The following is a 14296-nucleotide window of genomic DNA, read 5'->3' on the forward strand; positions in this document are numbered from 1 at the left end:
CTGGAATACTGCTGGTGAGTCTGGAGGTGTGGAAGACCAGAGGCGCCCACCAGAGGGCAGTGGCTCAAACAGTTGGTGGGCAGGGTGTGAGGGGTCACCTGTCATGGCCCTGGTTTACCTGAGACAGGAGGATGTGGTGATGGCCTCCAGGGGGGCACAGCCAGTGTTTTGGGCGGTGTTAATGACCCTCTGTGCAGCCTTCCTGCTCTCAGTCGTGGCCCCTGAGTATAAACATCAGGCAGGAGGAGAGCACGCTCTCCACTGAGGAGCTGTAGAAGGCCAGCAGCAGGTCCTGGTCCAGGTTACTCTTCCTCAGGAGACGGAGGAAGTGCAGCAGCTGCTGGGCCTTCGTTACCGGGGTGATGGTGTTGTGACATCAGCACTTGTTACTTTGTCTGATTTGAAAAATGGCTGACTCGACGAGGACCGGGTCTGCGACCACGCGCACTGAGCCGCCGTCTCCAAAGCCACATTGGTGCATGGAGACGGCGTTAAAGTGGCAATGAGACGCAGTCTGCTATCAATTTATGAAGTGGGTATAACATGAAATCTGTTTGTGATAATACGACGATTAACTGTGATAAATCAGCAGAAATCATAAATCTGTCACCGTCTGCTTACACCGAGGCCGAGGTCTGCTGCATGAGATGTCCTTGAAAGGAAAAAGCAGATGAGCTTATTTCACGGGGTTTTCTTACACTGCAGTAGTTTTCTCCCTCCCACGGGGAGGTCAGAGGTCAGCAAACACAGAGCCGGTGGGTGTTCAGCATTTTGCTTAAAGGCATTTGTGTTAGCCGAGGGTCTGAAGGACAGACGCCTGCAGAGTGGAGACAAAGCAGCTGACTGAAAACACAGCAGCTAATAAAGATGAGAGAGAATCTGACGGTGATTATCTGTCTGCAGGAAGGAGAGTTATTTATGTGCAATCTATAGAAAAGAAAGGCCGGGTGCATCGGTGCCGTGAATAAAAGTGTTAATTAGAAACTTGAAAGCAAACAGTTTATTCTGCAAACACAGACTCATTTATATGATTGTGCACCTCGTGTTTTGGACACTTTCACAGCAACATTTATTCGAAGAACGAGTCAGCGCTTGTTTATTTGTCCTATTTATTCTCACTGCTCGCTCCACTCTGTTCACATTTGTCATGTTTATGTTCAGATGTCCACGCTTCACGTTCTCATCAGCGAGGTGGCCATCGTGACCGTGCAAAAGTAACGGCTCCCTAAACCTAAAAACTGGATGTGCCGCTGTTGGCAGCAACATCTGCAATCAGGCGTTTGTGAAAACCGATGCTGTGACGCAGCTGCAGCTCCATGCATCGTTCACATGTCTGTTTCACTGTGAGGAAGTGTCTGCAGATCCTGAGCAGTAAGAATTTACTGTTGCAGCAGTAACAGAAATTTAATATCCCAAAATATCTGCATGGCAACAACAGCATAGCCTGTTAGCTAACATTAGATGATGAAGAGCTCCTTTTCTGTCTGTTTCGGGCCAAGTCCAAAAACGCAGCCTTGTCTGTGCATGCGGTCCACACGTACACGCCGTTAAAGTTTACATGAGATGAATTCCAGCAAAGGCGGATAGAGGCTATCTGCAGGTTTTACACACTTCCATGTAGACACGCAGTTACTGTCGCTCCACTTAGAAAGACTGATTCTACGCGCCATCTTTGTTTACTCTTTCCCTCCCAGGCTCCTAGGCTTCTGATTGGCCAATTTCTACACAGTTAGAATCATATCGCCACCTGTTGCTTTGGCATGTTCTTCTTATTTTTGGACTTTCCTAGAGTACCTTTGCACGAGTTACATTTCCAAAAATGTATTTTTCATCTTGTACTGGGCTTTGATGCGGTTCATCCACCACCTTAAATACTTTTTCAGACGTTTGATTTTCTGCCGTTTGTTGGTTGGTTTACGCTACACAGAGGAAAAAGAGTGGCTGGAGGCTGCAACACAACCGTGTGCAATGAACCCCTTTAAAGTAGACATTATGGCTTTAATGCTTCAGCGACTGGGTCCAGGAACACAGGAACAGGTGGTAAGCTGCTATCTTCTGACTGATTGCAACATTTAAGCTAAACTGTCAGCAATCGGTGGCAGACTGTTTGGAGACAGGTTGCCTCTCAGCAGGCGACCTTGTGCATTCGTCTTGCCAGGAAGTTGCACGTCAACCTCTGGGTGAGCAGTTTGTCACCATCACCACTACGATCAGGTTCCACCAGCAGAAACAAATTCAGTGTAATCAGCGGGCTGTCAGTTAGTTTTTTGCTTTCACATCTATCTCCAAAGATGTAATTAGGACATTTCCAGGAGCAGCAGCTCAGAGGAGGGTGTTAGCAGCGAGCTGCGGATAGCCGTGTGTATCAGCGAGTCCTGAATAAAACATGGGGAACTGGGACCACTTTATGAAACGTCTGCCACATTAGGACGGAGGAGCCCTAAGAGCTGTGGCCCCTGGCTTCTCCCCCCGCTGTATAAGAAATGCATAAATATTTCACATTCGAGCTGCTTTAATCCATTCGCCAAATGTCAATACTCAGCACTTAAAAAAAGTGGCCAGGCCTGCAGTCCCACCGGGTTAAACAGAGCAGCTCCCACGTCTGTATGCAGGTCATATAATGCATTACTAAATACTTTTATCAACAGTGGGAGGGTCTTTCTCCCTAAGTGCTGCCCTGGCAAAGAGTGAGCCGGAATAGGTCCTGCAGCCGGATCGCGCCGTGCGCTCAGCAGCAATCACTTCTATTCCCGGCAAAGAAAAGTAATGCAGAGAGTACAATCTCAAATTTCTGAGGTCGTGACATTTCTGTGCAGCGGGCAGTGATCCTGCACGTCAGCTAAACATGTTGGAGAAACTGCGAAAGGCCCGTCGCAGCAGAAAACTCCTCTTTAATGAAAGATTCAACCCGGGACGAGAAACATTAGTCGTGCCATTAACTGTGTAGAGCTACAGGTGACTGAATTCATCAATACAGCAGTGACACTCGTCCACAAAAAGATTCTTTATTCCAGAATTCAAAGGAAGAATTTCCTTTATTTACCAAAGACGTCGAATATTAAAAACAAGCATCTCACAAAGGCTTGGTGAACCTCTGAGTTTATATGCACGTATGATTAGTGACAACAATATCAAACTATTATGAAACTGACCTAAATAACAATCGTGACCCCGCACATGGTTTCTCTTTCCAGTATAAATCCACCTCCCAGTTATTTCTGCACTGGCAGCACTTGGTAGGGTGGTTCAGACCAAGGTTACTGTGGTTAACAAATGATTTGGGGGAATTTGGAAAACTAAAATAAAACAGAAATGCAGAGGAAATATTGTTAATTTAGTAGCAGTCTTAGCTCATGAGACAGATGGTTTTATTGAGACTGTGAGTCACTAAAAGTTCGATTCATTTCCCTAAATTTACCTGGTGGAAATTACAAATACAATCAGCATCAAAATGCAGATTTTAGTGGTGTTTTCATTTATTAATATACCAAAACTACGCAAACCTGCCCTGTGTGAGAAAGTCAGGGCTCTGAAAACACTGAAAAACGTATTTTTATTTGCTCTGGGCATTTTTGTCTGATATGATAAGTGCGACAACTATGCAAAAAAGAAGAAAGTAGGAAGGGGTCAAATACTTTGTACAGCATTTATACTGTATATGTACTGTGTATGTATATGTACTGTGTATGTATATGTACTGTGTATATACAGTGATCCAGTGGTGATGGTGAAGCTTCAGACTGTTATAAACACTCAGGTTCAATCACTCTGTACTCGGCGTCTCTACGATTATCACCGTGTGCCAAAACTGAACTGAACTCAACACAAACGCCAGCTGTGGAGAAAAAATAGATTTGAAAGAATAAAACTGTGAAATTCTACTGTGAGCTTAAACAAATCAAAGTGAAGCAAACAAACAATATCCTGTTTTAGTCTTTGTCCATACTTTAAATCTGAAAACTGAAAACGTCTCTGGAGGCTCTGCTTCAGATGGTTACTGAGACAACCAATCAAGCTGGCTTCAAAGGGGGCGGGGCTGAAACAATAAACCCACAGATCAAGAAGGATTACTTTAAACAGCGATTGGCGCAGGTGTGTAAGTGAGCAGGCCTTCACACTTTAACAGCAGTGAAATTAGTGACGCCTTAAACACGTGACTGCATAAAGAGTGGACAGTGAATCTCCATCACTTCCTCTTTCAATAAAAACTAAAACAATCACGGCGTTTAAACTGTCACATGATGAAAAGCGGCACCACTCTGATCTCCATTTGATGTAACTGTGTTTGTGCAGGAAGGGGAAATGAAAGAAGCCCCTGCGGGCTTTTAGAGTTAAGTAATAAGAGGGAAATGAGTGTGCGAGCACTGCCGAGGTAAACAGGAGAAATTAAATCAGCGTACGGCGGCGTCTCCCGAGAGCGCGCTCTCCAGCCGAAAGAGAAAACATCCACTATTAAACCGTCCGTTTAACATTCCTACCACGCTCGCTTCATTAGCAGAGAGCTCGGTTCTGTCGTTACCTAAATACTATACACGACGCTGTTGTTTCCGTGTCTGTGAAGAGGCATTTACATAATCCTGTAAGGTTAGATACAGCACAGCAGCTCGCTGTCTGGGCGATGGACGCCCGCGAGCGCTTTAATGAGCGGAGACGAGCGAGGAATGATCGCAGTTTGAAGTGAGCCTCGTAAGGCAGACGGTCCAAATATAAGTGTCCAATACAGCCTAATTACACGTTGAATGAACGTGCTTGATCGGCACATTCGTTCCAACGTTGTCAGCTCAGCCGAGCGAGCTGCTGCACACAGACGGATGCAGGCAGAGAAGCTCCACCCTGATGGCTGCACGGGAACACTTCCCTGCTTCATCTGTCAGTAACATTCAGGATTATTAAAGTCATGATTTGAATTTTCAGATTAGTTTTCATTCATGTTTGACAACATAAACAGTCACTCTGCACCAGTGCCTTCTCCTGCTGAACTGAAGTGGGAGCTTTGAGTTTAAGTTAACTTTTGTTTTCATACAAAGTAACTTCGATACGATTATGTCAGCGTTTGGCCCCGACGCCTCTACGTCACCGGCTCCCAGTGCAGGCCCCGTGTGGGCTGTGAAGGTACTGCAAGTGGTCGTTTATGACTTTAAAAAATAACATTACCGTAAAATATGTACCTATTTATTTGACCTGCTTTACATCTGGTCTTTTGGTTGCCTCCCACTAGGCTTTGCAATTTTGGAAAACATTCAATCCTCAAGACACTATATAGTGAAATGTGGTGAGAAAAACCCAACAATCAATCCAAGCCAGCGACCCCCAGTGAGCAAGCACTTTGGCGACAGTGGAACAGAAAAACTCTCTTTTAACAGGATGAAACCTCGGGCAGCACCAGGCTCAGGGAGGGGCGGGGCCATCTGACAGGATGTAGATGGAAACTTTTTGCCCACGTCTCTGTTTTTGCAGCTTTTTGGATTTTGGGAATTTAAACAAACAATAATAAAAAACAAACAAACAATAGTTTTAATAAAAACGGGTGTATGTTAACATCAGCCCCAGACATGCAGATGTAACAGAATTTAGTGTTTAGTTTAAAAACTTGATTTTTAGGAGACATCAAAGACATCGTGCAGAACAGTACTTAAGGTTTCTAAAAGAGCACACGATAAAGAAACGAGGAACGAGAATAAGTGACAGAGCAACGTTCAGTTCTGCAAACCTGAACGCACAGAGCGCCACAAACAAGCTAATATATGCATGAAGTGCCATAGCTCGTGCTCATCAGCAGCCGGCTGCTCGAGCTCACGCTGACAGCTTCATCTACTGTTGTACACTCGACTGTGGCTTCTGCACTCAAGGTCACAAATTAATCAAAGCATCAATACGTGCAGTCGACATAGGCAAAGCTCGCTGCAGACCTGTCACCTGTACCGACAACGTTGAATCAGCGTCTCATGAATTAGGCAGAAAGCGGCGCAGGCAAGCTTGCACGACAGATAGTTGTGGTGGGTCTACAACACCTCGAGGTTGTGCGCATCAGCTGCGGCTGCTGTGTTTTTGTGTGTGGGTGATTTGATAAGTGTGCGCAGCTGCATTGTTCACAGCAGAGGAGCGGTTCAGGGGGCGGCGAGAATCTGTTAATTACAACACAGGGGAAAGAAGCGAGGACTTGTTTTGCCTCTTGAATTAACATTTTTAAGCATCATCTCAGAGCTCCATGTTTGACAGAAAATTAAAAACTTCATCCTGTCTGCCTTTCACCCTTCAGCTGTGGAAATGTGCTCATTCAAACTTATCCAAAAATATACATAATAACAGCGGTCGGGTCACCTCACTGAAAGTTGGGGTTTGTCTAATAGCCACCCACGTTACTGCATCTTAACAGAGAAACTGTGATGTAACTCTGAAGTAGTAATCCCAGGCAATGTTTCTCAACATTCCCCAACAGCAGCGTCTTATATCGGTCTCTCTTTCTCTCCCGTCTCCCCAGATGGAAACTGACACCAGTGACAGCGACGGAGGATAATAATGATGGAAGGCAGAGTGATTCGTCCCCAGCCAGAGCCTCAGCACTCCTCCACCGCCCCTCTGCTTCTCAGCGCCGCTCCCTGAAGGACGCGTCGACCTTGACACATCACAGCGTGCGAGACAACCTGACACACACCGAGCTGAAAGGTTGCCTCTCATTGCCAAGAGTGGGAAGACAACGGGGCCAAAGCTTCGGGGACCAGGCGTCAGCAGAAATCCGCTCTGTCTTGCTGGAGTAACAAATGAGCTTTTATTTGTGAAGTTAACACCGCTAACAGCTGACTCCATAAGGGCCAATTACTGGCTGAAGGGAATACGGGGCCAAGATGAAGGAGGCAGCAGTTGTGGCTTGTTTGCTGGCTGAGCTGTGTCTCGCTGCTTTTGTTCTGGCCTCCGAGGGGGCCGCTCGTTGCCCCGCGTTGTGTCGATGCGAGATACGACCCTGGTTCTCTCCCAGCTCTATTTACGCCGAGGCTACCACCGTGGACTGTAATGACTTGGGCCTGTCGGCGCTACCGCAGGAACTCCCCTCAGAAACACAGGTGCTGCTACTGCAGACGAACAACATTGTTAATGTGGAGAAAAGTTTGGATTACTTGGCCAACATCACTGAAATTGACTTGTCCCAGAATAACATTTCCTCGGTGAGCGATGTTCGTCTGGGGTCTCTCCCCCAGCTGCTGTCACTCCACATGGAGGAGAACTGGGTTCAGGAGCTTTCTGACAGCTGCCTCGCTTCCCTCCCAAACCTCCAGGAGTTCTACATCAACCACAACCTGATTATCTCCATTAGCTCCCGGGCTTTTCAGGGCCTGGGCAGGCTGCTGAGGCTCCATCTCAATTCCAATCGACTGACAAGCATCAACAGCGAGTGGTTCAGGCCTCTCCCCAATCTGGAGATATTGATGCTGGGAGAAAATCCCATCCTTCACCTGTCAGACATGAACTTTAAGCCCTTGGCAAACCTCCGAAGCCTTGTGCTCGCCAGGATGAATTTGACTGAAATTCCTGATGACACTCTGGTCGGGCTCGACAATTTGGAGAGCATCTCATTTTTTGACAACCTGCTTAATCGAGTACCCCGAGCAGCTCTGACAAGAGTTCAGAACCTGAAGTTTCTGGATTTGAATAAGAATCCGATTGAGAGAATCCAGAGAGGTGATTTTATGGACATGCTGCACCTCAAAGAGCTCGGCATCAACAGCATGCCTCAGCTGGTCTCCATCGACAGTTTCGCCTTGAACAACCTGCCAGAACTGACAAAAATCGAGGCCACAAACAATGCCAGGCTGTCCTACATCCACCCTCGGGCCTTCCACAAGCTCCCCAGACTGGAGACTCTGATGCTCAACAGCAACTCCCTGAGCGGCCTTCATCGCAGTACCGTGGAGTCACTGCCCAACCTGCGAGAGGTGAGCCTGCACAGCAACCCGATCCGCTGTGACTGTGTCATCCGCTGGGTCAACACGAACAGAACCACCGTTCGCTTCATGGAGCCCGACTCGCTGTTCTGCGTGGAACCTCCAGAGTACCAAGGGCAGCACGTCCGAAAGGTGCACTTCAGGGAGATGACGGAGATCTGCCTTCCCCTGATCTCACCCGGGAGCCTCCCAGATCGAGTTGAGATCAGCAAAGAGAGCTCAGTGTCACTGCATTGTCGGGCATTTGGAGAACCAGAGCCCGAGATCTACTGGGTGACACCGTCGGGTGTCAGGGTCATACCTGGCAGCATTTCCAATAAGTACTACATGCACCCAGAGGGAACCTTCGACATCTACGATGCCACGGAGCAGGAGGCTGGCTCTTACACCTGCGTCGCCCACAATCTCGTCGGGGCAGACCTAAAGTCTGTGCTCGTTTCAGTGAACGGATACACTGCCCTGCCTTCGAAACAACTTTTACATGTATATATCATGTCTGTCCAGTCCTATTCTGTCATTGTGTCGTGGGAAAGCACAGGCTCTTTGCTTTCACAACTAAACTGGTCCATTTTAGCAGAGGGCCGCCGCCTCTCGATGCCATTTACAGCCAGGCTTCCTGCTGATGTCAAAGAGTATCACATCAAGCAGCTGCAGCCGTCCACTCGCTACCAGGTTTGTGTTCAGGTGGTGTCAGCGCAGCCTGGATACAGCAGGGACTGCGTCAATGTGACCACAAAGGAGACGGCGGTCCCGAGGGAGACGACCCACAAATGGGACGGTGTGGCGATGGCTGCTTGCGCTGCGTGTATTATCGTGGTCGCTGTGGCTTGCTCTGTCGTCTACACGTCCCTGCACAGCCAGGTGTTTTACAGGAAATTAATGGCCGACCAAGCCGAAGCGCTGCTGATTGCCAGCACTCGTTCCTCGTCTTCTTCTTTCCTTGAGTTTGGTGCGTCTGGGATCAAGGTGACGGCAACTGTAATAGACTTAACGGATGACTCTGTGTAAGACGCGTCCTTGTATGTAACAGCGCTCTGGGATTAAGCGAGGATGCAGAGTGAGGGACACTGGACAGTTTACGAACCCTCCTTCCACGAGCGGACTTCAGCAGCGGATAAATCATACTCCTGCGTAACTGGCTAAAAACTATTTTCTATCTGAAATCGTGTCATTATAGCTTAATCAGGCAGATATCGCAACTATAATCCACACGGCTACTGGTCATTCATGCAGTGCAGCCAGACTAAAGCACAGCACAGGAACTCTTCTCGTCTTAAATACCTTGTCGAAGCAGCTTTGACGTCTGCAGAAAGCATTTTCTTTGCCGTGTTACATTAAGCAAAGATAGTTTATAATGGCAGAGAGAAACTTGTTAGCCTAGTGTACAATAAACCTGATTATAATGTAAACAATTTTATGAAGAAATACATTTTTCATTAAACCTGTGTAGTGTCATAACTCCAATCTTTCTCTTGAAATTTAGACCAAAAAAAACAAAGCATGTGTGCGCTGCCACGAAATAATTCAAACACCACTTTGTGTGGATGACGTTTGTGTAGTTTGTGTGTGAGGTCTGCAGGAGACAAACACAATTACAGGGATCGCCCTTCAAGGCAGACACTTTAACGCTGTTAGGGAAATGCAATGCAATCTCAACAGCACGACAAGAGAGATGGTTTGTTTGTGCGTAAGCATGTGTGTGTGCACCTTAATGACTGTGTGTGTAAAGTGCGAGGGCATTGGCAAACCCACTGACTTTGAATTGCATTATATTCTCTTTCATTAAAAATCCAATATGGATTCCCAGAACAAACCTCAGCGCGGTGATGAATCGGCGTCATGCACAAACTGATAGGAGGCATTTATCAGCGGGACTCAGTCATAGATCAACCGAGTTTCAGCGCCTTGGACAGGGCTTTTAGAGCGCGCCCATTTGTCACCGCCATAGGAGCTAAAATATGACCCATTAGAGGCAGGTAGTGAGTAGGTCAGCAAGAACGTGGCGCCCATGCCGGCCCGTTCCCGGCACGACCCTGGAGAGATACCGCCACCGTCGCAGGAACAGCTCAGCAACTATCGGGCTCGTTTGTAAAGTGCTCAACGCTGACTGCAGAGGAGGGGCGAGATCAGGCACCCTGGATAAAGTAGTTTCAGTCCTAAACAGGACGAAGGGGAGGACGGGCAGTGCTCTTTAAACCAGATCTGGGTTTGCACAACAAGTTTAATTTCATGCACACCTGCACAGTTACTCTTTGCGCTGTTCGAGGACACTTTTGGTTGCAATAAGCACCCTTTACTACGGTTTGCCTCTGAGGCATTCTCACAAAGTCCACACGGTGCACCTGCCTCTGGCTCAGCTCCAGCACTCTTCAGAGTGAGCCAAGTTTCTTTCAGAAGTGATGTTTGGGTTTGTAAGTGTTTCCTCAGCGTGCTCGGAAACATGTCAGCACGAAGCATCTTCTTCAGCCTCGCACTGAAGGCCGTTAACAGACAACAGTTTCTGCAGGTTCTTCTCCAACTCGTGGGTCGTGCTGGTGGTTAGTTATGCTTTTCTCCTCCCACTCACACATTATGTCCCTCTCACTACCAGTTACAGCCTTTCATGTGTCACGCTGTAATAATTCCCACCATCTGGCAACTGTCTGCATACAGAACTGGCTTCCGTTTGAGCAAGGTACTGATACTAAATTAAAAATGGATCCACTACTTCCTGCATGCACAGATGAATTCTGCAGCACACCTAGAACCTGCGCACCATTTGGGAAGCACTGCATTATAGCCGCATGCTTCAGCGCAGCATGGGGAAAGGTATTCTGGGTATTTAAAAGAGCAGCTGCAGGAGAAAGGAAGGATTTTAAAAAAGGAGCTGACAGGTCATTTAGAAGCTTTTCGTTTCCTCCCTCACCTGCTGGGTTCAGCTGTGGTTCACTCCTCACTGAGAGGAGCAATATGTCAACATATAATCCTCACAACCAAACCAAATAAAAAAAGGAAGCGTCTCGGTGTTTTTAAACTCTGTCAGAGATAAAAAAGAAATGCCAATACACGCTAAGAAAACGAAAAAGCTCCAAGTGAGTAATAGCTCACTGCTGAGGGTGTGTGCACAATATGTTGTGGCAGATCCAGAGGGAACATCTTGGAACAAGAATAGCTTCGCACACAGCACCCAGCCCAACTGGCAGGTTAAATTAAATCCTCACGTCCCAGTGACACTGAAACCAGGACTCCACACAAACCAGTAGAACGGCAGAAAACCACACTAGCACTGGGAATGCTTTAGCATCAATGGACCCAACTTGAGCAGTTTCGTGGTACTTTTCCGTTGATGGGATTTTTGCAGAAATGTCTGCTAACTGGTCACCTTATTGGTGGAAAAGCTGTACTGAAGCCGTTTCAGCAACGCTACTAAACTGAAACTTGATTCAGACCAGTAGAAAAAATGTCACGTGGCCAGCAGAATCTAAACGTTTGGCCAATGAGGAGCAGCCACATGCTCAGTACATGTCACTGCAATCAAATTATTCATTTATCCTCTTTGGAAAGTTGCTCTGAAGTGCGGTAACATTCAAGGATGTCAGGGCATCACAGAAAATGCTTTTTCCTTTGAAATATTTTACATGCTGGCCGGATTCTGATCCTCGCCTAGAGCTTGTGCTGCATTCAGAATAATAAGGTGCATCGTGTGGAAAGTCTAAATGTGCTCAGTGAACTTCAAAAAATCTCCTCACTAGATTATATTAGTTTTGTGTCGAATGGAAATTTTGCCCTCATGGCAAAGCTCAAGTAATGGAGAGAAATGAGAAACATTCAGAATCATCCTCTGGTGATCGCCGGGTTCTTTATTTTACCCCAGTTTATTCTAAGGAAAAGGCTGGCCGAAGGGATAAGGCACTAGATCTTTATCTATAGTAACAGTATATATCACAATAAACAATATACACCATGAACATGAAGTGAAAATTCAACATTTTAATCTATCCAGGGCGGACACCCCTCGCCCAGCTGGGATCGGCTCCTGATAAGGATGGAAGAGGACGGATGGAGAGATTTTTAAATAAAGACTATTTTTTAAATCGAAGTTTAAAAATCCTGATAATCACCGTGTGAAAGTCTGCGACAGCACTTTTTAGTTCCTATTGCTCATAATTAAAAAAATGTTTACATCGTGGATCCCTGTAGATATTCGAAAAACACAGTTACGCTGAAGCATTCACCTCAGAGATCCTGCAGTTTGGCGAATGAAACAAAGGCGGCGTTGGCGAGGGCGCGACACGAGTCGATGTCGTAGAGACGATCAGATGTTCAAAGCGAGAGAGAAACGCTGCAAATACAACGAGACCAGGAAAAACAAGCCCGGCCGCCGAGCTTAATGAGCTCTGACTGCACGTTTAGTCCCAGCAGAATCATATCTGCAGCCATTATATACGATTACATTACCAGCGTTTACCCACCCCCCGTTTCATTTTCAGCTAATAATCCATGAAAAACATCTAACGATCTTAGCACAAGTGAGCTAATACCTCATTACAACACTTCCGTTTGTAAAGTGTCCCATTTCTCCGCTCCGTGTTAGCGGGGAAAATAAACTTGGCGAGAGAGCAACACCATTTTTCTCATGAATTATTACCCCATTATAAACATTTGGTATTTAGGCCAGGCCTGCAGCTTTTTGCTTCGGGTACGAATAAAAAAAGCCTTACATTTATCTAGCATCCCTCATGTAGAACCTCCTGGGTTTTAAGTAATTATTCTCCCGCTCATCGGCCCATTAGGCTCGAACAACATCGCTGACTTTGGGTGATCTTGGAGCACGAAGCTTTCTGAGCTTTCATTGCTGCTTCGTGATGGCAGGTTGCAGATGGCGAGAGTGCACTTAACCTCTGCTGATAAACCGCAGCAGATAGCACTCACTTACAAGACAAGGTTATATACAGTAGAGCGGCAGGAACCCATTTGAGTTGATTAATGACTCCACCTCTGACTTGTGTTTTTGTTCTTGGCTCCGTGGGCGCCCTTTTTTAATCTTTTCCAGGAAATACTGACTCAGGACACACAGTTTCACTTTCACACACACAGACTCGGTGCGAGCTGCCGGCGACGGTCGGCCCTGCGGCGATCGTCGGCGAGCTGCTCTAACGCTCTCGGCTCCTGTGTTTGGCTTAATGGCAGAACGACTGGTGACAGTGACCCTTCGTTTGGTTCTCATCTCAGGGCGTAAAACAGTGCAAGTCGGTCAGATATGAACAACACGCACTTTGGCGTTGACAAAGCCGGCACCACTGAAGGTGATGATTAAAAAAATGTATTCTTAATTAAGCAAGGAGCTGCTGCGGCTCGGGTTAACAACATCAAACCTTCACGTTAGTAATTCTTACACCGAGCGTTTAAATGTGATGCCAAAGGGTCCTTTACAAACATCACATACAAGGTTTATATATCAGTAAAACTAATATAAACATGTTTATTATGAGTATTACTCTTGAACTAAAAAAACAAACTTGCATTCATGAAACACTTCATTGGGTACGCCAGCCTGGACCGATGTTCAGCACATCAAAAGGTGCAGTGAACTCATCGCCATGTTCAAGAATCCTCTCCAGTGTGAGAGGATTCGAGCTTAATGAAGTGTTATTCATCTGGAAGCAGCCAACACAAGATGGTACGCTGTGGCCACAGAGGGACGGACAGCACTCAGGGAGGCTGTGGAGGTTAAACGATGCTCAGTTGGTACTAAGAGGCCTAAAGTAGGGATGCAATGATACCAATTTTTTCAAACCGATACGATACCGATACTTGGATCTGAGTACTTGCCGATAAAGAATACAAAAACCAATACTTCTACCGCACACACACACAAATGCAATGAACTGGAAGACAGGTTTTATTTTATTCTCAGCCGATAAAAAATTAAATCTTAATAAAAATGACCACAAAAAAATTTCAAGTGAAAAACAAGCACTTCTGTTAAATTATTGCAGAGTCTGCACATTGTAATTTAACAAAATACCACTGAACTATTGGCACTGTCTCCAGCTTTCGGAATAATAAATAAACACTTCTGTTTGTAATAAAATGAATACAAATTAGGTTTGAGAATAAAATAAACTTTTAAATTGTTGCAGAGTGTCCATATTGTAAACAAACAAACAAAATAACGAAAGTATTTGGAATTGACGAACAAACTCATCTGCCCGTGGATCATCAGTGTGCCGTTAAACCGAGGACTGACATCGCGCACACACTGCTGTCTTTACCTGTCTTTAAGTTTTGGCACCATTATCTCCCTGATGTGTGGGCGGTTGGGAATTTCATATCGCAGCTCGAGTACGAGTACGCTGAGAAGACGATGCAATCCT

The 14296-nt window shown here is 46.2% G+C and overlaps 2 protein-coding genes across 2 annotated transcripts in view; one reads left to right on the forward strand and one right to left on the reverse strand.

Moving 5' to 3' along the window:
- LOC102206801 (leucine-rich repeat neuronal protein 3-like) overlaps positions 1 to 9398 on the forward strand; it is an 18569-nt gene extending 9171 nt beyond the window's left edge. The window contains exon 2 of the mRNA XM_005745095.1: positions 6482 to 9398. Within this exon, the coding sequence (XP_005745152.1) occupies positions 6846 to 8948 (2103 nt within the window). The 5' untranslated portion in view covers positions 6482 to 6845 and the 3' untranslated portion in view covers positions 8949 to 9398. The remainder of the gene's footprint in view (positions 1 to 6481) is intronic.
- immp2l (inner mitochondrial membrane peptidase subunit 2) overlaps positions 1 to 14296 on the reverse strand; it is a 197500-nt gene that overhangs the window by 54832 nt on the left and 128372 nt on the right. The window lies entirely within an intron of this gene.

Source organism: Pundamilia nyererei, unplaced genomic scaffold (assembly GCF_000239375.1).
Source record: "Pundamilia nyererei isolate P.nyererei 1_Seehausen unplaced genomic scaffold, PunNye1.0 scaffold00154, whole genome shotgun sequence".
Classification (NCBI taxonomy): Eukaryota; Metazoa; Chordata; class Actinopteri; order Cichliformes; family Cichlidae; genus Pundamilia; species Pundamilia nyererei.